A 23,839-nucleotide genomic window follows, 5' to 3' on the forward strand; every position below is an offset into this window, starting at 1 on the left:
CCTCATCTCTCAGGGCAGCACCTCGGGGGGCCTGCCCTCGGGCCAGGCTACCACGTCGGGGGCCTGCGTTGACCTGCTCTGAAAGATCGGTTGAGTTCCCACTGCTCTGGAACCAGCAGATGGACCTGCATCGAGCGCAGTTCCTAGGTTAGACAAAGGTTTGGGTTTGAAAGCCTTTCTGTTTCTGGCTTGGGAGGAGACAGAGGCCACGAGAGTAGCGGTTGGTGGTCTCCCTTGTCCACCCTGAGGGGCCGGGGCTTGCTGTCTAGGGGAGGGGCTTCGCATCAGGCTGTCCCTCCCTCTGAGGTGCTCCCAAGGGCCGTGGCCCTCTGCCCGCGACAAAGAAGCACTGCGCACGCGCCGCGGAGGCTTGCAAAGAGCCTTTATTTATCTAGCGCAAAGTAGACACTATCACAATTCTCTCTGTTACTCCTTTTACTAAAATAGTTCAAATCAATGTTTTTACCACACTATCAAAAAGTTCTATTTCTTTTTCTCTTCGCAAATCAAAGTGGTTCGATAGAAGGTAGAAACGGGCACAGGAGTCCCAGCTCTGCCCGGAGCCGGGGAGGGGCTGGCCCGTTCTCACGGCGTCACGTTCTACAGAAAATAGAGCATGGCTGCCGGCCGGGGACAGGAACCAGACGTTCCAGCCCGTTTCCAGAAAGCAGCACAATACTTCCCCCCACATTATGAAAAATATACACCTCTACCGCTCTGCAGTCATGCATGTACTTTGTATCTTTAAAAAAAAAAAAATCAGTAGTATGTTGTTTCCTCTCAAGTTTTCAAGGAAAAAAAATGAAAGGTCACTTTCTTCTCTTTAAACACTGATGTGTAGCTAATAACTTTTGGATAAAAATGTGCCACCCTAAAAAATGTGCTCAGCAGATTCCGATTCCAGGATGGTCTTGGCCACCTGAGGTGAGGCTGGAAGGGTGGCCTCGGTCACAGTGGGAACTGAAGCCACAGTACAGGTGTCACACTGGGCTTCAGGCTCTAGAATCAGTTTGTGAGACAGAGAGGGACCTTTATGAAAGGACGCCAAGTTCGGCAACACCCCACCCTGACCACGCGCTTCCAGCCCTAAGGCTCCGGCGGGGAGGAGGGTCGCCCCATGTCCCCCTACATACACTAGCACACTAACAGTGGCAGAGCTGGGAATCGCCCTGAGCTGGCCTCTGGCTCCCCCTGTGGTGAGGCCCCTGGGACCCTCCCCCGCATGTGGGCTCCTGCTGAATTGCCTGCTGTCCCCGGGTGTGGGGTCAGGGAGAGGGCTGCTGGCTTTTTTTTAACAGGTTATTACGTTAGGGAGATGACTGTCCCAGGTACAGTTCTGTCCTAGACAGCCATCCCATGCAGCGTTGGTGAAAGGGTGGGAAGGAGGCGTCTGCACCTGGCTTGTGCCACCTCCACGGCAGGCAGGAGGGTTCTTGGGCCAGAAGTGCTCCACCTGGACACCCCCGCAGCGTGAGGGACAGTCACTCCCCTGGAGAGGGGCAAGGGCCCTTCAAGGCTGTTCTTCCCGGGGACAGTCTGCAGGAGGTTTGCAGATACCAGGAGCGCTTACTTATTGCTTATTTTCAGGGGTGGACAAGCCAACCCAACCCAGCCATGATGAATGGGCTCCGAGACTTGGCTCCCACCCAAAATGGACCCACACCCCCTTGGGGCTGCTCTGTGGTTCTCTGGACTCCAAGACCCAGAGGGGGCCTCTGCCCTCACTGCCCACTTGAGCAAGAATTGCCCAGTACCATGACCAAGGATGTTCACCAGCTCCAAGTGCACACCCCTAGTGACAGGGAGCTCACCACCTGACCTGATGGTAAGCTCCTTCCAGAAAGAGCCCAGAGCTCCCTGTAATACCCAGGGCAAGAGGAACAAGCCTGTCACCTACTTAGCACCCCTGGGTACGATGAGGGCCACGAGCCTTTCGCCTGAGAGTGTACAACCCAGCGGTGCCAATGGCGAACCGCAGGAACTGCTCAGAGTCCCCACTGGGGAGAGGGACAGGGTGGCCCCTTCCACCCCCATGCCTGGGCCCCATCCCTCACATGGGCCTGGACAAGGCCCGCCTGATGCGAAGGCACCTCTCTGGGCTCTTCAAGTGCTTGCTGCATGCAGTGCTCAGTACCACGGGAAGAGTGATGAAGTCCGAGGCTGGGTGAGGAACTGGACAAACATGAGTGGACACCAGGACTGGTTATGACAGCATTAATGGTGACCGTACCTCCTTCCAGGGTCTGGGATCTCATTTGTAATGTGCCACAGATCACTTATCCCCCTGGGCCTCATGTTCCCCCCACACACAGAAACTGACCTATGGCACTTTACAGTTTGTACATGGTCATTTACACTGATGGTCTCATTATCCCCAGAGCCCTGCAAGGAGGGCATTCTGCTGCCCATTCTACAGTGGAGGACACTGAGGCTCAGAGAGGGGAGGTGACGGTCCGCCCGCGATGAGGCAGCAGAACTCGCTGGGGCCCCAGCTCCGCCCAGCCCACGCGGCCCGCGGCCTCTCCAGCAGGCGGACCCCTTCCGTGTGTGTGCTGTGAACGAGGGCACAGGCCGACAGAGCTGATGGCCTCAAATGGTGAGCACAGCTGAACGAACCACTGAGGCCATATTTTTCCACCAGGGGCCTATAGAGGCTGAGTGACTTGCTGAAGGTCACACAGCAAATTAAAGCCAGAGCCAGGTCAGGCTCCTTCCAAGGAGGGCAGAATTCTTGTCATCTGAGGCCATGCAGCTCTGTCCACAGTGACCTAGGATGGGGCCACTGCAGCTGGCCAGAGGTGCAGCCATGGGCCAGTGCTACCCATCTGGAGAGAAAGAGCATGTGGCTCAGCCCAGAGACTCTCCACAGGGCCTTCCTACGTTCCTGGCCCAGCCTGGGAACCACAGAATTGGGGATGCTGCAGGCACTGAGCAGGAGGGACCCAAAGACAGGGCACCACCTGGCACAGGGCAAGGGGACATTGCAGAGAGTTTGCTGGGCGGGGGGGGGGGGGGGGGGAGGGGCATCAACTCTAAAAACAAGCAGCAGCTGGCCACAGAGGGGCTGGCACAGAGGCCACAGGAAGGGCCTCAGAGCCTCCAGCCAGCCATGGACACGGTGAGTTTCCTTGTGCATCTTTCAGGGGCCCCAGTGCTTGGTGAGCCAACATTCAGGCCACAGCAGGTGGGCGAGAAGTAGGGCCCCTGCATCAGGGCCAGCTGCCAGTGGCCTCTGTCCAGTGCTGGTGGCAGCTAGGGGGGTGGAGGGCTTGAGGAGGTGCCCCTCCATCAAAGCTGGGCACAGCCTGGGCTGGTTCCCGGGCCTCTCGCCAGTGGGGCCCAGAGTGCCAGCCCCAGAGCGGGAACGAGGCTCCAGGCCGCTCTGCCGCGCGGGGAACAGTCAGCAGCTTCTTATCTTCCCAGTTTGCTGGTGTGTGAGAGGCGGGGGATGGAGGCCCGACCGTTGATGCGTTGGACCCACGGCAGCCGGGCCACAGTGGGCGGCGTCCTATGTACAATTCACCACAGAAAAAGACGGCGCGAGGGCCTGCCCATGTCTGGGCTCTGCGGGCAGGGCCAGTCCACATCCATGGAGGAACAGCCCTACAAAGGCCCCTTGAACTGGTTCCCAGACAGGTGCTGCCGGATGGAGGGCTTGGAGCTGGCGGCATCTCCCAGTTTTCTCCAGACCACCTGTGGGGAGGGGCAAGACATAAGTGGAGCGCCCACCCCAAGCCCACCCACTGGCCTGTCCACACACCCTGCCTCATAGCTCTTCAAAAGCACCCATGTCCCCAGACCCACGGGGCCAGGAAGGGAAACAGGCCGCATGAGGCCTGGAGACACTCAGATCAAGTCTGCATGTCTACCCTCACCACCATGCCTGCCATCCTGAGCAGGTCACCGCAGGGGTGCAGGCTCGGCTCGCAGCTGTCCAGTGGGGCCCACAGGCCTAGGAGGGGGGTTCAAAACACCCTACCCCCAGAGAGGCCCGGTTCAGCCCCTGTGGGCCACCCTTCCCTACTGGCTCCTGTCAGGGTCCAAAGAAATGACACGTATTGGCCAGGTGGGTCTCCCTCCCAGGCGGACTCAGAGGCAGCCCACCTTCTAGAAGCAAAGGCAGCCCCAGCCTTGCAGGCCCACAGAGCAGAGGGTCCTGCCTGCACCTCCAGTCTGAGCACCACCTGTGCGGCCAGCAGCCACCAGGGCCACCAGCAAGCTGGGAAGCCGGAGCCAGACATGGGGGACCAGGGACGAACAAGACCAGAGATCAGGGACCCCGTTTTCTGTGAGGGGAGGAGTGCGGTGAAGATAGGCCAGGGCTCCCCGGGCCCCAGCGCCTCCTCTCAGCCCTCCCACAAGGCAAGGTTGTGGCCACACTCCCAGGTCAGGCCCAGGACACCTCCCTTGCACCAAGGCCCCAGCCCCGCCCCGGGAAGCGCCTCACGTTGCACATCTCGCGGACGATGGCCTTCTCCTTCTCGCTCAGGTCCTCCTCACAGCTGTCCTGGAGCTGCCGGTCCAAGTTCTCGTGCACCTCCAGGACCTGCAGGGAACAGGTCCCAGGGTAGGGGCAGAGGCCACCAGGCAAGTCACCCTGAGCCTCAGCTTCCCCTGCTGCAGACAGAAGCTGAGGACCCAGCCGCTGGGTCCCGGGATCAGGGGCGTGGAGAGACCTCGGCGCAGGTTGTCCTTCCTCGCTCTGCGTCCTCTCCCCTCACCCTAGTGATGCTGTGGACGCCACCCGAGGGAAGCAGTGCCCCCATGCACTGGGGCAGAGCTGAGCACCGGTCCACCTGAGAGCAGGGCAGGCAGGGCAGGCGGGGGCCACACTCACACCAGTGGCCTCCAACCCAGATTACTGGGCACAGGACTCGAGGACAACACAGGCTCGCGCACGAAGGGTGTGTGGGTGTGTGTATCACAGTCACAGCCCACACAGGTACAAGTGTGCCGTGTCTGTGCAGACGTGCCCCAGGCCCCTGTGCCTGTGTGCTTGCGTCCATGCACACGTGTGTGGTATCCACGGTGCACAGATAGGTGGGGAGATGAGGGGTGCAGCAGGGGGACAGGCTCCAGGAGTGCGAGCTGTCCCAGGGGAAACGAGCACGTCGTCGGGACCTGCACCCGGAAGCCCTGAGAGGGAGGCAGCTGCCCGTGGAGGAGAGGCTGGGCTGGGAGCCCTGAGCTTCCGTCCCAGCCCCAGACCTGCCCCTCACTCTCTGACCCTGGGGGAGAGCCCACTCACACTCTTCCTCCCCCATGCCTCAGTTTCCCCAGCTTCAGGGATGGCAGACAGGAGGTGCACTTGCTATGGCCACCCAACACCTCTAAATCGCCCCCCTAGTGTGCCAGGCAGTGACCGCCACCCAGTCCCCCACAGAGAGATGACAGCCCCCAGGCTCAGAAAGGGCAAAGGTGGGGTCAGAGGTCCCATGGTCCCAAAGTGCACCAGGGATCCGGGACTTCTGGGGGAGCGGGAACTGGTCCTCACCTTCATGGCATGCACCACAGCCTCGGGCTTCTGTCCTGCAGAGCTGTAGCCGGCAGGGGGCGAGGACAGCTCGGGGACGGGGCAGGCTGGGCCCTGCGGGAGGAAATCACACGCCTTAGCTCACCCTGGCCGGCTCCCAGGCGGCGGCCACAGCTGTGACCAGCAGCCCGGAGAGGTCCCTGACCCTGTGGGGCCAGGGCCCAGGTGGAGGAAATGGGGAGAGGAGGAGGGGGGTGAGGACTGGGCCAGGGCATGGGGGCAGCACCCAGACCCCAGCCATGTCCCGCAGGCTCCTCTAAAGAACCCACGTGGAACATCTGCTATCTGTTTTTCAGATCACCTGGGGACACGTGGATGGCTGGAACTGACCCCAGGCCGCCTGACTTCAAAGCCCCCCACACCCCGCCCAGAACTCCCAGAGCTGGCAATCTCATCCAGCCCTGAGCGCTGCCTCCCAGCCCTGTCCGGCCACCTGGGCGACGCCACCTCATTTGGCAAACACTCTGGCTGGCACCAGGTACCCGGCTCCCACATCAGCCTGGGGGCAGGAGACAAGGCCACAGGAGGAGGGGATCCAGCCTCTCGCTCCTCACATGCCTGTGTCATAGGCCGAGTGTCCGCCCAGTGCCCCTCAGCTTCTCCCCCACAAGGGTCACTGGGCCCGGTGGCTGTGGGGCAGGGTGCAGGGTTTCTGTCTCAGGCTGCAAGGAGGGACCCTGGCTGGACTCGAGATTCAGAGCCCCACAGAGGAGCTCACAGACAAGGAAGCCTCCCAGATGGAGCCCCCAGGGCTCATAGGAGCCAGGAGGTCAGACTCGGGGGGCTCGGCTGATGGGGCCATCGCCCTGGAATCCTGCCCAGCCAAACCTCAGTGCGGGCACCCTGACGGCCCAGAACCTTCTGCCACCAGCAGCCAACCCCCCTGTACTCACCCACCTGCCTGGCCTGGACCTGCTCCTGGCCCCACATGTGGCCTTGGGGCCTGGGAAAGCTGGGCTTGGGCAAGGCTCTGCAGGCTGTGACCTGTGCCTTGGTTTCCTCGTCTGACAACAGAGTGGGTCCCTGTGTCCCAGGGTGTGTGCAGAGCCCTGGATGCTGCCTAATGTGTTTTCTACCACCAGCTTCCAGTGCCCTGGCCAGGTCTGTCATGGTGAGGAACCAAATGGGGATTGGCGGGGGGAGGGGGGTGGTGGCTTCTGAAGGGACAGGAGACAGGTGGAAGGCGGGCCACACACAGGTGCGCAACCTGAGGCAGAAGGCTGCACTCCCCCATCGGCCAGCAGGGGGCGACAGCCACACACATACAGCCCTGGATGGCCCTGGCACCTCCCGCCTCTCGTCCTGTCTATACCTGGGGCTCCCAGAACCGCCTGCTCCATAAGGGGGCTGGTCCCTGCTCCAGGGGGATGATTACTGGAGCAACGGCAGGAGGGAAGCCAGGAGTCACCAGGGTAGGCTGAGGACTCCAGCGACTTTCCTGGCCCGCTCACCGCCAATGAGTGTGGCTGCGGGGTCCTGTGAATGAAGCCGCCACTAGACAAATACCGTGTATAAGGAGCAACTGAACGCAGTCAGGACCGTTACCTCCAGGGCGCCCCCAAGCACAGCACACCCCTGAAGGCCCCGCAGCTGTGGTGAGGAGGACCACAGGCTGGACCAGCCCAATGACACCTCCCGCTTCCTAAGCGTCCACTTGGAGCAGCACGACCCACGGAATGTTCATCACAACCCTCTGGGCAGACACGACATTTTACATCACCATTTTACAGATGACTCACCCAAGGCTATAAAAATGGAGCTGAGCCTCAAACCCGGGTCTGTGGGGCTCCAGAGCTGGTGTAAAAGTGGGGAGATCAGTGTCTACCCCAAAGAATGGAAAACATCCATCCCCACAAATCCCTGTCCAGGAATGCTCACAGGAGCCCTATTCTCAACAGGGGAAAAACTGGCAACAACCCACATGTATAGCCACTGACGACCAGATAGCACAATGCGGTGGATCCGCAAGGGAGAGGCTATGCGACAAGGAAAAGGAATGAAATACTGATGCACACAAGACGTGGGTGAACCTTCAAAACTCCATGCTGAGTGAAGGCAGCCGGTCACGAAGGACCACAGATTATACGATTCCATGAATGCAAAAGGCCCAGAACAGCAAATCTAGAAAATCTAGAAAGTACGTCAGTGGTTGCCTGGGGCTGGGAGGAGGGGGGATGGGAAGGGAATGCTAATGGATACAGGGTTTCTTCTTGGGATGGTAAAAATGTTCCCCTGTGATGATTGCACAAATATCTGAAGATACTAAAAACCACCGAATTGTATGCTTAAAAATAAAGTCAATGGACAAAAAAAAGGGGGGAGTCCAGCTCCCCCGAGGGGCCTGGCAAAAACTTGATCCTCCACTCAGGAGGCTGCTCACCACAAACCCCCACCCCCGCTCCAGTGACAGGCGGCCAGGTGGGCAGGGAGGGGGTCCCCACTGCAGAGTCACCTGTCTCACCTCGGGACCCTCTGACGTGCGGACCTGCGGGTAGCCGTACAGAAGATGCGCACAGGGTGGAAGGCCTGTGCCCTGGCAGGATCAGCACAGAGGGTCCCCCAACACACAAGTCGTCACTCTCCCCATGGCCCCGTGTGCCTGACACGAGCTCTGGGACCTGGCGAGGGCTCGGTGCCCCATGAGCGCCCCCAGAAGCCAGGCCTCTGAGCCTCCACCTCGGCCCCCCACCCCTCCACGGCCACTCCAGCAGCCTTTCTGGCTGCCCCTCCTACCAAACACCGCAACCCTCTCCAGCCACCCCAGGGACCTGCCCCCAGCCTCAGGGAGCCTCACGCCAGCCCCCGGCCCCCAGGCCCAGGTTGGCCCGGCACCAGCACATACTAGCCATGCGACCCTGTCCCCTGGGCCTCGGCTTCCTTCCTTCTGAAGTGGGGTGACAGCCCCTGGTGTGCAGAGCGGTCTAGAGGACAAAAGGAGGTGAGGCACAAGCAACCCCTCCCAAAGCCTCCTCCAGGAAGCCTTCCAGAACATTCACTCCCTCTGACAGTGTGGATCTGCCCTGTCGAGGCCTCCGAGGCCCAGCCTGTGGGGCATTCTCTCTGGAGAGGCCTCAGGGGAGCAAGACCCCTCTGCTACATCCTGCAAGCCTGGCACATCACAGGAGCCAGCTGGGTTTACACAGCACTTCACCGTTTGCAGATCGCCAAGAGGGCTTCAGCACACAGCACTCCATAGCTGTTAGCCGTCAGGCTTCCCCCGATGCTCAGAATGCACGGAGGAGTGGAGGACCAGCCCCCGTGGGGCATCACCGGCTTGCCAGAGCCCTTCCTCACGAAGCAACTGGAGCCTCGTTCAGCCAGGGCCTCCTGGATAAACGTTTGGATCATGTGCTGTCGGCAGGCTTTGCCGCCCGCGCAGCATCAGCAACCACGTTCCTGCAGAAGGTGTGAGGGCCTCCAAAGAGGATCAGCAGAGCGCTCGGCCGGCAGCGGTGGTAGCACCAGCGCAGGGAGGCCTCAAGGAGACACCCTGAGGTCGTCCTTGCTGGGGGTGGAAGAGAGACAGCAGGGCCAGGACCCCGGCTGAGACGCCAGGCCCACCTGCCCCCTTGGCAGAGCGGCCTCGGGCCAGCCCCGCTCCTGTCTGTTCCATGGGGACAGTCAGGGTCCCCGCCATGCTGGGGGGCCCTGGTGCGTGGAGAGCCCCCTGCACGCACGGCCCGCAGCCGACACTCAGTAACCACTGGTGTTCTTGCCACAGCCTTCTACAGGGCTCACAGGGGCAGCGCCTCCTGCACAGTGGTCTTCACTATCTTCACAGATCTGTGCCATCATCACAAGAGAACGCTCTCGTCAGCCCCACAGGAAACCCCGTCCACTCCACAGCCCCGCCCCGTGCCCCGTCCTCCAGCCCCTGGCAGCCACCAATGGACCTTCTGCTTCTGTAGATCTGTGCTTCCTTTTTTTTCATTTATTTTTTATTGAGTTAATGATAGGTTACAATCTTGTGAAATTTCAGTTGTACATTATTGTCTGTCAGTCGTGTTGTAGGTGCACCCCTTCACCCTTTCTGCCCACCCCCCACCCCACCTTTCCCCTGGTAGCCACTAATCTGTTCTCTTTGTCCACATATTTAAATATCCTCATATGAGTGGAGTCATACAGAGATTGTCCTTCTCTATCTGGCTTATTTCACTTAACACAATTCCCTCAAGGTCCATCCATGTTGTTGCAAATGGGACGATTTTGTTCTTTTTTCTGGCTGAGTAGTATTCCATTGTATATATACACCACATCTTCTTTATCCAATCATCTGTTGATGGGCACTTAGGTTGCTTCCATGTCTTGGCTATTGTAAATAATGCTGCAATGAACATTGGGGTGCATAGGACTTTTGGAATTCTGACTTCAAGCTCTTTGGATAGATACCCAGTAGTGGGATAGCTGGATGTAGATCCGTGCTTTCTACACACAAAATGTCACACAGGGATGACAGGCACACTGACCCCAGGGAGCAGGCCTGAGCTAGGCCTCCGCTTCCCGGACAGCTTGCCCCGTGCTGGCCCTCCCATTCCCAGACAGGGTGGGTCAGAGCCCAGCATGACCCCAGAGGCCCTCTGTCGGTAATTTAAGGATACAGTCCTGCACAGATAAACACCGCAGGCCCCACCCCAAGCTCCAGCCCCAGCTGGGCATCCTCTCCCCAGCCTGTCCGAGGAGTGGCACAGGCTGACGAGCTGCACAGAGGGACAGCAGTGGGGCCTGGGCAGCTGCTTCGGGGCCCCCGGACACAGCCCTGAACTGCCGGCCACGTCACCCTGAGCCAGGCCTCCCCCTCTAATGGCCACACTTGGCCCTCACGGGGCTCCAAGGGTCAGGAGCCCAGGTGCCTTCACGGGAGGGTGGGGGGAGAAGGGAGGAATGAGGAAGGCCACTCAGGCCGTGAGCCCCAGCCTTGACTGCTGCCCTCGCCTGATCAGGAAGCAGCTCGGGCAGAAGGTGAGGGTCTCAGTCCAGGCCCAGGCACGGGCCCCCAGCAGGTCAGCAGCCAGTCCCAGCCTTTCCCCTCCCCCGGAACGTGGACCAAGGATTCAGAGGAGGCGCCGGCTCCACACGGGAACAGCGGGTGCTCGGGGGAGGGGCACTCACGTTCTGCAGGGAATCCTGGTAGGAGGGTGGCAGGGACGCAAGCTGGGACTCCGAGTGGTACGGGGAGAAGCCCTTCCGCAGCGTCCGGAACTCTCCGGAGCCCGCCTGCTGCAGGGGAAGACGAGGAGAGGTTAGAGGGGAGGGGCCTGGCTGGGTGGACCAAGGACCGCTGCTCCCCTGGCTGGACGCGATGCTCCTGCCCATCCTCCATCCTCCTGGTGGCTCTGCTCCCTGCACCTGCTTGGAGGCCCCACCCACACACACCCCTCCCCTCCTACCCCGGGGTCCTCACTGCCGTGAGCATCCCTTTATATCCATCACCCTGCGCAGGTGCCACTGCACCAGTCCAGGGGCTTCGCTTTTCTCCGTGCGGTCTGCTTCATAAACGCTTGTTGAACAGCTGAATAAACAGATGAGCAAGGAGTGGACGAGTGCGGGGCTCTCCCACCCTTGACCCTCGTTCCTCTGCTCCAGCATCCCCCGCACCCCTGGCCTGCGTCCTGCGTCCATGGGAAAGTCCCCTGGCCTCCCGCGGGTGCTGGCGCCCCCTACAGCCTGAGCCCGCCACAGCGCTCAGCTCAGGCTGCCCGATAGCCTACACCGTCAGACAGGAGCTCCCAAATGTGGGGGCCGCCCCGTGGCCGAGAGGTTAAGTTCATGCACTATGCTTCAGCAGCCAGGGTTTCACCGGTTCCGATCTTGGCGCAGACATGGCACGGCTCGTCAGGCCATGCTGAGGCGGCGTCCCACACAGAAGAACCAGGATGACCTACAGCTAGGATATACAACTATGTGCTGGGGGTTTTGGGGAGGAAAAAGTAAAAATAAAAAAAGAGGAAGATTGGCAACAGATGTTGTTAGCTCAGGGACAATCTTCCTCCCCAAAAAGAAAAAGCAGCAGCAGCTGGCCTTTTGGGCCCCTATGTCACTCGGACTCTGGGGTGGCATGTCTGGCCCAAACACCCTTTTCTACTTCAAAGGAGCCAAGGGAACCCTGTTGGGCAGATAAAATGCAGCGGAATGTCCATCGATCAGCAGGCTGTTGAGTTTCCCAAACAAATCCTGGAGGGGAGGAGGCCACCCAGGCCAGGAGCCAGGCAGGCAGGGGCAAGGGCAGCAGCCACGCCCAGGGGTCCCTCCTCTCACTCCTCAGCCCCCCCTGCCCAGCCCAGGAGGGATCCAGACACACCCTGCTCCCCTCCCAACAGCCCAGGCCCTGTTTCTCACAGGGTTTCCAGCCTCACCGACTCCCTGGGTTCTGCTCTCCGGCCCCCATCAGACCCCCCAGGCCTCACGGGCCTCGGCTTAGGGACCACACAGCACCGCCCTCCACATGGCTTGGGATGTGGATGAAGGCTCAGATAAGGAGCTCCCCGCTAAGCACACCATGGGGCCCGCCGGCCAGAAAAGAGACCCAGCCATCCAGCTGAGGAGCTATTCCCACGGCCTCCCAGAGGACCTGAGTGTGAGCCGAGGTCACCACGGGGCACGGAGAGGGGAGGAGCAGGGAAGGTCACAGAGGGGAGAAGTGGGGGGGGGGCCCTCCCACAGTGGCCCCCAAAGTGTGGCAGGGCCTCACCAGGGAGACCCTGGGCACAGCCCTGGATCTGACAATGGGACTGGATACCCGATCACGGCCTGGGTTAACCAGAGACCTCAGAACCTCCTCCCGGCCCAGCCAGGGGTCCAATCAGTTGGAGCCCCTCTACCACGGCACCAAAAAGAGAAAGAGGCCACAGCCGCTGCCCCACCCCCTCGCCCAGCACTCCCCCCCACCATGGGGATCCCCCCTCTTCAGGGACCCCGTGTCTCCCTGTCTCACCTTCCCTGGGGCAGTCACCCCAGCTCCACACAAAGGAAAAAGTCCCAAACCGTATCATTATCCTGGCCAGGTCTCTGTGACAGTTACAATCTTCTGCAATGGAGAGTACATTCTAAACCCAAACACACTGCACGGCCACACCTGGTGCCCCCAGCCTCTCACCTGCCCTCCGACACCATCCTGCAGAACATCCCCCACCAGCCCCGCCAGGCTGGCAAGAGAAAGTTTAAGAGACCAGGTGTAAGGCCCAGTCGGGCCCAACACACACACGCTGACATTTATTTGGCCACACGGCCAGGGACTTGAGCCACTGTTCTCTCCCAACAGCCCGTGGGACTAGGACAGCTGGGCCCTGCCCTGTCCTTCCCCTCACCCCATCTAGGTTCTGTCCTGGGCTGAGTCCTATCTCCCCACAGCTTCTCTGGCCCTGGACCAAATGGGTTCAGAAGCAGGCCACACGCCATTACTGAAAACACTCCTTGGGAGGAGGTGTGTGTGCAAGAGGGTGGGGGAGTTTAATTAGCAGCATGCAATTCCCAGCCCTGCCTTCCATGATCGTCTATAAATATTTGCACGTCCGCAGAACTTTATTAGCAAGCCACAAAGCTGGCAGGAAAAAAACGCACAATCTCTCATTAGGGGCAATGTGACTAATGACGCATCGAAATGAGGAACCATAATTGCACTTAAATCCAAATTAAAAATCCTGGCATTTGTCGTGCTGGTGCTCTGGAAGAATGAAGCCCCTAGGTTTTCATTGCTGCTGAGAAGCAGAGCAGAAATGGCCTTCTGGGGTGGCTGGGCCTGCCCCTGGGGGCAGCGTGCAGCTAAGGAAGGTTCGGGAAGCGGGGAGGCACACTGCCACGCCCTGGGAGAGGAGGCCAGCCCTGCCCACGGTCTCCTCAAGTGGGTGGCTCAGGACACAAGGAGAGGGACCTTACACACAGAGCCCGCCCAGAGCGGGAACAGGATTTCCCCAATCCTTAGTAGGAAAGGAAGCGACCGAGTCCTGCAGACGCAGCTCTGCCCCTTCCAGCCCATCCGGTCCCTGCAAGGGCAGCTTGAGAATTCTGGACGGGAAGGAGAGGCCAGGAGGCTGCAGGGTCCCCCCAGTCCCCTGAGGCCCCCAGAGTTAAGGACCCCCCCGGCCTCTGTGCAGGGCCATCCCTGCAGCGCTGCCCAGCTCAGGGCCAGCCGCGGCCTTGCAGGGGAGACTCAGGCCACCTCTCCAGAGGGGCCTTTGCAGGGCTGCAACGAGGCTCCGCAGAGAAGGAGCACCCCAGCCACCGCCTTCCCGGGGATTCCTGCTTGGGAAGCTGGGGGCTTCCTTGGGGCCACCCCAGGATACTGCTGGGGAGCCCTGTCAGAGCGATGCTGAAGATTGAAAAGGGCCCCCAGTCGTGGGCTTGTCCACTCGGGCTCCTTGTGGGGGCCAGCAGCTGCGAGCGGCCCCTTCCCGGGCTCTCCTCGAGAGCAGCCATTGTCACCCCTCCTTCCTGCTCCCGAAGGGCTTTGGGCCCCTCGAAGGGCACCATGTGCTACAGCAGTTTTGTGTCCTGGAAGCACCCACTGTGTGCATCCCAGCAGGGAGGCAGCGCCTGACAGGTGAAGCTGAGGACTGTGGGGTGGGGGCTCGAGGATGAGCACTGCGTCCCCACTGCAGCCAGCCTGCAAGTGACTGCTGGGACCACCAGACCCACGGCCCCGGGCCAATTTGCATGCAGTGACCATGGCAGGACCCCCTTCAGAGGGGGCCATCCTGAGCCACTCCGGACTTGTCCCTTAGCCCACCGGCCCTCACGGTGCAAGGTGGGGAAGGGGCTCTGATCCTGAGGGACACTTACCAGCCCTGCTCCCCGAAACCAGAACACGGGACAGTCATGCCTGCCTCTGAGGGGGGCAGGGCTGCCGGCTTGGTGGGGGTGGAAGCCCAGCCCAGGGCCCCGTGGGGCTTCTCCTTCCTCCAGGCAGCCCCAGAGCCCTCCCTCATTATGAGGACCTGGGCCCGCAGGCGCCACCACTAACTCAGGCGGCCTTGCCAAACCCCTCCTCCCACCTCGCACGGCGGGGTTCTCCCCACAAAATGGGGATTCCACTGCCTGGTGCCGACCTTACAAGCTGGGGGACCCCGCAAGAGGAGGGAGAAGGGCCTGCGTCTCCTGGCTCCTCTCCTGCTGTTTCGTAAAGCTGGACACCGACGCCAGCTCGGCCAGAGGCAGGTGCACACAGGACCAGGGCACCCTGGGTGATGGTCCCAGGAAGGGGCGGGAGGGTGCTGGGGGTCAGCGAAAGAGGGGACCCAGAGCAGACAGGGCTCCACACAGCACTCAGAGCAGCCCCCACTCCCCCAAATGCCACTGCAAACAAGCCCCCAGCTCTACCTGAAGCCAGCTTCTTGGGCGGCCGTAGGGGCGGGGTAGCTGGAAGGGAAGACAGCGTGTCACCACAAACCCCAGCCATGACCCTCACCACTGCCCCCTCCCCTGGACACCCATTATCCCAAAGCCGCCGGGGCCTCTGCTGGGCCAGAGTGAGGGGTCCAAGGCTGAGGTAGCGGGTCCCCAAGGCGCCCCACAGGAGCCCCACGTTTTAGAAACTCCAGATTCAACAAGGACTGACAGCCTCTGCCACACGTGGGCACAGGGACCCACCCCCTTCATAGCCCTCCAGAGGCTCACACCAGGACGCAGCTGCCCTTCCGAGAGGGCTCGAGCCGAGAGACACCCCAGGATCCCTGCTGAAAGAGGCCGTATGGGGACATACCCCCGACTCGACCCCGCTCTGTCCTCAGGGCAAAGGTGACCCGCAACGTCCCTCACAAGAGGATCTGTTTGGTACCAAAGATCTTTTTTTCCCTTTAAGAGACCTCATCTGCAGGCCATTAAGAACCACGGGGCCGCTGCTCGGCTCGGGGCTCAGAGGGCTCCTCCTAACTGGTCCTCAGACGAGGCAGGGAGAGGCCACGTGTGGTTGATGGGCGGCTGACGTTCCTTATCCACAGCGGGTACCGCTCCCCACCTCCCCATCAATTTCAGGCCCTAAATTCCATGTTTCAAACTTGGATGTGTGTACCACCCAGGACAACGCGGCCTGGGACCGATGGGTAACGCACAGACAGGGTCTCATCCACCACAATGACCGGCGCCCCCTCACAGGTCCCCTCGGCAGGCCCATTGCTCGTTCCGATGGAGTGAGTGAGGGACAGGCCGCGGGACCTCGCAGAAGGAGGTGGGGGACTTTGGAGGGGCACAGACTTGCAGAATCCAAATCCCGCTGTGGCTGGGTGGACCTGAGCAACTCACCAACTTTCCAGGTCTCTGTGTGCTTGCACATAAATTAGGGTCGAGAAGAACTCAGATGCCAGACGGCCCATAAGCGAGATCACAGAGGGTGACCCACAACCCAGACAGCTGGCCAGCCCCAGTCCTCGGGGCTTTCCTTGACTTTAATCCTGGGGCAGGCACCATTAGTGTCCCCATTTTACAGATGGGAAAACTGAGGCACAGAGAAGTTAAGCCACTGTCCCAACACCACCCAGCTGGGAAGTGGCACTTTGGGAATTTGACTCTCGAGTCAGGGACTAGCTCTCAAGTCCAGGGACTGGCGTCTCACCACGCTGACTCTCGCCCAGCACGTGGCTCACAGTGGACACTGGTTAAGTCTCAGGCACAGGGGACAGAAGTGGAATTCCTAGTCTGTCCTCCTGCTCCCGTTCCTAGACTGATCATCTGCTCAGACGCTGGAGAGAGGTTTCCCTCCTGGCTGAGGGAGAGGCTTGACGGCTTCTACGGTTCTCCTACCTGAGCATTTAAAGGCCTCCAGAGACCATGCTGCCCAGGACAGAGCGGGTAGGGACGTGACAGCCCCCAGACACCAGACAGTCAGAGCAGGGATGGCCCGGAGCCTGTCAAGAACGCGGCAAGTCAGGGAAGACACCAGACAGCGCCACCAGAGAAATACCGTGAGGCCAGCACCTCCAAGGGCTAGGGCGAGGGAACCCCGCACCAGGACAGCCCGTCTTCATCGGGGACGCAGGAAACAGTACCGAGGCGCCAGCGACGGGCTTCAATGGTAGCAGAGGGTTCCCCTCTCTCCAAGACTAGATGGGTCAAAACTCAGATTAAGGACAAAGAGGAGCGGTTCATCTGGGGACGGCCAAGCCCAAGCCACCAGCTGGTGGGCACAGTGGGCCAGACCTTGACACATCCGGGATCCTCGGACCAGGCAAAGGTGAGAAGTCAGGCCCCGCCCATGGCGCTCCCCAGGTGCGAGTTCCAGCCAGCATGGTGCATGGTGCATGATGCAGTGAGCACCACCGTCACCCCGTCCTCCAGGTGAGGAAACTGAGGCGGCAGGTCGTAAGGGATTTGTCTAAAGCCACACAGCACAGGAGTGCAGGAGCAGGGGTCCCTCTGAACCCAGATCCCTCCAGGGCCCAAATCCACTTTCTTACATCATCAGGCCAACCACAGTATCGCTGCAGGTTGAACTGCGTTCCCCTGAAATTCATATGTTGACGTCCTGACCCTCAGCACCTCAGAATATGACCTATTTGGGCATAGGGTCTTTACAGAGGCAGCCAAGTTAAAATGAGGTCATTTGGCTGGGACCTAGTCCAATATGACTGCTGTCCTCATCACCCGTGCCAGGAAATCCTCCTCTGCCCAGGCCTCAGTTTCCCCATCTGTGCCGGGTGTAAATCCTGGGGTCACTTCCAACCTGAGCGTTCAGCCACAGTGTGGCACGGCAGAATGGGGGAAAGAGCGGGCGCAGGGTGAGGAGGGGGCGGGCTATGGCTGTTCACAATCCCGGCCTGGACCATTGCCTCCACTCCCCCAGATGGCCGCCCGCTCGCCCGATGTGAGACAGCATCGCGAGTGCTTCTTGCTCGTTTGTAAAGCTGGCTTCTGGGCACACACGGAGACTTCATTTATCAGCCCAGCAGGGGAGTGAAGCGAGGGAAAGACTGCGCGGAGGCCCGGCGTCAATTACAGCCGCCCCCCATCTCAGCCCGGCCGGGCACAGAGAATCCGCAGGAAAAATAATAACGTGCTCGAGACAAATCATCGCCGAGGAAGCAGCTGTGTTGATGAAATTTTAAAGCCGACATGAGAAAGAAAATACGAACTGCTATACAGTAATTTAGTCAGTGAACACTCTGGCACATTTTTAATTAAAGCTATTTTGGAGTTAAATAGAGGCCATGGGGGGAGGGGGTGGGGCAGTGAGAAGTGGGAATCCGCAGGGGCGCCCTGCCCTCCTGCCCAAGCCCCAAAGCCACACCGCCTTAAGATAGTTCAAAGAGTAATACTGCTCTCTCCTGCTTTTTGCCCACGGGCAGACGCCCTACTCTGCACAAAGCTGGAGGTTTCTATGCAATTTGATTTCAATGACAAAACTTAAGTGCCAGAATCACAAAATCTCAGAAGCCAGAGCCCGTGAGGCTGGGGACAGAATCCCACCCATGGCAGCAATCTCTTTCTTCAAGATTCCCAAACGTGTCCATCCATTCATCACTTGATTATCTCCAAAGATGATATGCTCACTACCTTACTCCCTTGGTTACACAGACTTTCCTTATTCTGGGCAAGAACTGGCCTCCCCTCTTGGTCTAGGACTCTGGGTGAGGGACCAGCCAGGGGCTCCCCAAGATGCATCCACCCAGTCCAGCTATGCTGAGCACTGGAAACACAGATGTGACCAATCAGAGCCTGCAGCCCAGTCCTTGAGTAGCTGACAGTCCAGCAGGAGTCAGGGCCAGGCTCCCCAAGAGAGGATCACCATACCCTATCAGCAAGGGAGAACAGCCCACAGGCTGAGCGCTCACAGCAAGTGCCGAGCCACCTGGGGGCAGCTGGGGAAGGCTGTTGGCAAGAGGCTGTGCCTGAGCTGGGAGCCCATGTCTTGCAGGTGGCCAGGAGGAAGAAAACTAAGAAAGTCCCCTCCTCCCTGGACCTCCTTAGAATGAGGCCAGTGCTGGGGCCGAGCCCTGGCCATGGGGCTCTCTCCACCTCTGCTGTCCCCCAGCAGCCCCCTTGTGCACATGAGTCCTACTGGCTGGGATGAGGAGGTGGTCAGGCAGTGACAAGAATGAGACTGGACTGTGAGCTCCCTGAGGGGAGGCCTCTGCCTGTCACCTCTGTACTCCAGGGCCATGCAAACAGCAGGGAACAAATTACACACTGAGTGAGTGAGTGAGTGCCCATTTTACAGGGGAGCAAATGAGACTGGGGGAGAGGAAGTGGCTTAGGATTCTCATTAGGCTGGTGCCATCTGAGCTACCCCAGGAATCCAAAGGCAGGTGAGGTGTGAACTGCCACCAGGAAGCCCTGAGCAGGCCGGTGGTGGGGGCCCTTCCCTCCCCGTCTCTCCATCCCACATGTCTCCTGCGTGGCTCAGAACAGGAGTGCCCTCCTCCAGGGCCAGCAACACCCACCACACTCAAGGCCAAGCTCCGGTGACAGCAGGTGACAGAGGCAGCAGGAGTCCCATCCATGGCCCTGGGGACACTCTAGCAATGCCACTGGCCCCTGCGTGCTTTTGCTGACTGTAGGTTGAGGGCTGGCTCCCCACCCCCCTGCAGCAGCAGGGGACAAAGGCAGGCAGGTAAGCTGTGCACCAGGGGGCCGAGGACCCAGCACTGCACGCTGCCCCCTTCTCAGGATGCAGGATGTAGCCCTGACAGCGGCTCACTGGGAGACCCTGGGCAAGACTCTGGACCACCAGAGTTCCCTCAACCTGGAAGAGACAGGGATGGGACCTGGGTGCCCCGCCCCGCGACACAAACAGGCACACACGGCCTGTGGAGTGGGTTGGCTCCACAGCCTTCGTTGTGAGAGGAAGAAAACTTCTCCCAGAGAACTAGGACTACGGGGCACTTGCGCCCTGGGTGCTCTGAGCTCCCGGTGCCTCTCCTGTACTAGCACGAAGCCGGGCGAAGGCACGCTCTTGTCCCTGAATCCCAGCCTAACAGCCTGCAGCCAGCAAGCCTGGGTCGGGTGAGGGTCCACATCCCCTCATCTGATGAATATCTGTGCCCGGCCCAGGCATGGGCACAGGTCAGGGACAGCACCTACTGCTGCCCCCAGGGCAAGGCACCAGGTCTGATCCCTGGGAGCAGGTCAGAGCAGGCTGGGGGGTGAGAGACATCCCCCTGATGCCCCAGACACAGGGCCCCTGTCCACCTGCACCTCTGCACATGTGGGCGTGAGGTGAGTGGAGACAGCTATGGGGGCTCCCTCATGAGACCGGGGGTGCCCACGGGGAGGAAGGAGGAGCAGCCTGAGCATGCGCACGTTTCCCACAAGTCCACAGCTGGGTCCACCACTTGGACCTGGGGGATATTTTCCCAGTGGAACAATGTGGCCCAGGACAGTGGGGGCCACAGTGTCAGGGTCACTCCCACCCTTGTGGAAACAGGACCACAACATTGCAAACAGCATCCTGAATCTGGGGCGTACGCTCTCAGCCTGCTTCTCCCCGGGAACAATGAAACAAGAACAGCCAGACCGGGGCAGACTTGCGAGGCCGCTGACCCCACTGGCCCAAGGCTTCAGCCACCAGAACGTGCTTCTGGCCTTCATTCTGCTGCACAGTGGCTGCAGCAGGCAACTCCCTCCCCGCCTTGCTGGACAGGCACCAGCTCCAAAGCACAGGCCCTGGGCCCTATGTGCCCCCACCACCCCCAGGTCTCCTGGCGTCACCTCCACCCACAGCTCCCGCAGCCACCCACGCCCTCCTCTAAACCACGACCGGCCCAGGTCAGGCCCACATGGAACATTTGGGTCTAAGGAGCCCCAGCCCGCAGCCAGGTGACACCCCAGCCCCTCCCTGCCCTCACAGCCCCAAGGGGCCAGCACATCCTGTGGCCAAACCCTTCTGCCAAACTGGACCTTACCGACATATAAAGTTACAGCCCAGCCTTGCAATCCAATGCCTGCCTGGGCACCCGGGCGTGGGTGTGGCGGCCGTGGGGGTGTGTAGGAGTGAGGGAGAACCCAAACCTGAACGGCTTACTCTGCAGGGTGCTACAGGGCTGTGGGCACTGTCCATGAGGCCCGTGCAGGGGTGAGGTGTGGGACGGCAGTGCTGGGGGCCGGCTCCACGCTTGGGGCCCGGATCTCCCCAGCAGCCACCCAGCAGGCAGAGAGGGGGCCACGGGCTTCCCGAGCCAGGCAGTGATGCCAAGCCCCCTGGTTGCCTAGCAACAGGGCCAGGCAGCTGAGTCCTCCCTAGAGTTGGTTCCCAGAGAAACCCTCCAGGCATCCCGGCTGGATGCTTATGGGCCAGGGGCACGGCAGGGGAGTGGGAGGTGACATTAAGCCAGAGATGGGTACAAGGGAGGCTGGAGGGCTGGCCAAGCCAACTGGCCCCCAGGCACCCCAACCAGGGCTGATCACAGCCTCCCATCACGCCCCACCCGCAGCAAGGAAGGCCCCCAGTCCTGGCAGCTACAGCCCCTCCGTGCTCCAGCCACACTCAGCAAGAGCACAGAGGCCCATCCCCTGGCTCTGCCTCTCACCCTGCACCACCTCCCCCGTGCACTATGCGCATCTCCGAGTCTCTAACGCGCCAGCCCTGTGCTGGGGACATGCTGGGGAGGAGGCATGGCCTCATCTGTCTGTGGGCACCAGCCAGGCCCAGGAGGGAGGGGGGTGGACCCCAGTCTGGAGAGGGATGGGTGTGGCAGGGGCAGGGGCAGGGGGGTTTCCTGTGGGTCTGAGCGAGGGCATGCCAGTCCACCTTTTGGGCCCTGATTTGCCCATGCGCAGAGGGGCTAAGCAGCCCATTTCTTCAGCAATTGTGTGTTCCACACCATCTTTGAGACAGGCCCAGTGGTGGCCCCCAGGGAGCTCGCAGGCCACCACGGGGACAGACAGTGACAGGCTGTGACGGAGGGAAGCCCCACAGGCTGTGGAGGGAGGATTGGGTCCATGACCCCAGCATTCTAGGAGGTGACTCCAGGCGGGAGTGGGGGCAGGTGGGAGGTTATGGGTGTGAAGGGGGAAGGGAGCCCCAGCAAAGCTGGGGACCAGGGTGGGCACTGGAATAGTGGGGGGTGGCAGGGCCCACGCTGGCCCTCAAGTGCAGTAGGCATCGTCCCCACAGTCTGCCCATGGCTGGCTTACCTGTGCAAGGATCTTGTCACCCTCCAGCAGCTTCACCTTGGTCTCCAGCTGCCTGATGTAGGTGGATGAGGGATCTGTAACGACATAAGGAGGCCACATTAACCATCACAGACTCTGTCTGCAGCGGGAGAGCCCGCCTCCCCTACCCACCCCGTGGGGGGCCCCTGAGCCTGGGTTTCTGGGACCTGTAGAAAGGAGGCGAGGGGCTTCCTCACAGCGTGTCCTGGGCTGATGCCTTCAGCCTCTGCTGTGCGTCAGGTCCACAAAGAGGACCCCCACACCCCCTTGAGGGAATGCTCACACCAGGAGGCAGCCCACCCCAGGGCCCTGGGTCCAAGGAGCCCCCTCCCCGACACAGTGGGGAAACTGAGTCTCCTGAGCATGCCAAGTCAGTGTCTGAGGTTCCCCTGCTGCACCCTGCCTGCCGCGCAGGAGCTTCCACAAACGATTTGTGGCGGGGACACAGAGCACAGGTAAGCCACCCTCGTTCCTGCAGGACTCACCGACGAGAGCAGTCAGGAGCCAGCCCTGAGCCAGGCCAGGGAGACACTCCCTGACAATGCCCCCCTACTTTCTGAAGGGAGCAGGGGCTGAACCACTCTCCCTCGCCACGCTGACCCGTTTTACAATTGCATCAGAAAGTAGGCAAAATTCCTCCACCCCAACCTCCCAGAGCCCTGGGCCTGCCTCCCCATCAGGCGGGAAATCGGCTCAGAGGAGAAGAGTGATGACTAGATCACTCCAGGCCAGGACAAGGGAGCCTGCCCAGGTGGAGAGGCCGGGGAGGGAGGTGGAAGAGGGGGCAGGGAAGGGGAGGGCAGGGCCGGGAAGGAGACCAAACCATCGCGGCAGATACAGGGACAGGGCTGGTACAGGGGCAGAGGGAGAAAAGGCGGGCAGAAAGTCAAATCCCAAGCCAGACAGCACAGGCGCCTCCCCCAGGTGGTCTGCAGCCCCTGGTGAGGGACGGGCTAGGCACCTCTTGTCCACATGAGCACCTGGCCAGAGCTCACCCGGCCCAGACCCCGTCCACCCCGGCCGGGGCAGGTCACTGCTCCTCCTACTACACCTGCCTGCCCTCCAGCAGGAGGCAGGGTCTTCCCAGATCACACCACTGACCCTTTATCTCAGAAGGCACCAGCCCCTCGACCAAATCCCCTACACGCCACCTCGGGGGACTTAGGGACTGGACCCTACAGGGCTTTTAACACCCCTGGGTGGGCAAAGGGGGCTTGAGTGCTACCAGAGGACAAGCTGGGACTGTCATGCAACCGTGGGAATAATGAAGCATCTGTCCAACCCCAGAGCACAGCTGGCACAACCCCAGATGAGCCCCGGGCCCTTAGTATCCTCATGCATGACATGGATGTCACGCCCCTCTGCCACAGAGCCTGCGGGCAGATGAGGGGTGAACTGATGCCAGTGAGGATGGGGCAGTGGGTGGCCCCCTCCCCAAAATGCCATGACCTTCCCGCACCAGGGCTGGGTCCAGGCCTCATGCGCTCCTGCCACCAGCAACGCTGTCTTCTGAGGCCGCCCCTCAGTTATGGGAGGCAGCAATCCACACAGGTGTCCGTTTGTCCCTCAACCTGCCTGCTGTGGGTCACTCTGTTCCCCAAGCACATCGGACGGACCTTCAGGAGCCCTGTCCACCCAGCCCTGGACCAGGCCCAGGAGCACTGGGCTCAGCCCCGGGCAGGAATTACACAACCGACTCCGCCCGCTCCAGTCCACACCATCACCTCTCCGGAATGTGGAGACTCCCAGAGAGGGGGAAGGACAGCTCCCCGTCAGGCCCGTCCACCCTCACCCCCAGGGATGACCCTGCTAACCACAGGGCGGCTCTGCCGGGAGCCTCGCCTCGCCCTGGCTCTGTAGAGCTCCCTGACAGCTGACAAATCCAGGTTCCAAGAGGGGAGGTGGCCAGTTCACAGCACAATGCAGGGCAGCAGCCGAGGTGGGATCGGACCCCAGGCAGTGACCCCAAAGTCCTCCTCACTCAGACACTGTGCACAGGCCCAGTGCTGGGCAGATTGCCCCCACCCCAGCAGGGGACCCTGGCCAGGCCGGTGTCCACAGCTGTAAAAAGCCCTGGCTCCCACCCTCCCCAGGCACTACAGTCCACCCTGTGCCTGTCTCCAGCCTCGGTTACTCATCAATCAGCTGAAACTGACAAGCAGTCCCCATGTCCCACCCATGCAAACAGGCCAGATGGGAAAGGCTTCAGTGTTTGGGGGGGCTGGGCCC

General features: G+C 60.8%; 1 protein-coding gene across 5 annotated transcripts in view; it reads right to left on the reverse strand.

Moving 5' to 3' along the window:
- Positions 1–358: 358 nt before the first annotated feature.
- CCDC85C (coiled-coil domain containing 85C) overlaps positions 359–23,839 on the reverse strand; it is an 80,198-nt gene continuing 56,717 nt past the window's right edge. Inside the window, exons 2-7 of one of the 5 annotated variants that reach the window (XM_070514294.1) lie at positions 21,593–21,666; positions 14,846–14,884; positions 10,643–10,750; positions 5,495–5,587; positions 4,448–4,546; positions 359–3,693 (exon numbers count right to left, since the gene is read on the reverse strand). In XM_070514294.1, coding sequence (XP_070370395.1) covers positions 3,604–3,693; positions 4,448–4,546; positions 5,495–5,587; positions 10,643–10,750; positions 14,846–14,884; positions 21,593–21,666 — 503 coding nt within the window. In that variant the 3' untranslated portion in view covers positions 359–3,603. The other 4 variants (XM_014854599.3, XM_070514295.1, XM_070514296.1 and 1 more) reach the window with 4 other exon arrangements.

The sequence above is a fragment of the Equus asinus genome, chromosome 7 (genome assembly GCF_041296235.1).
Source record: "Equus asinus isolate D_3611 breed Donkey chromosome 7, EquAss-T2T_v2, whole genome shotgun sequence".
Taxonomy (NCBI): Eukaryota; Metazoa; Chordata; class Mammalia; order Perissodactyla; family Equidae; genus Equus; species Equus asinus.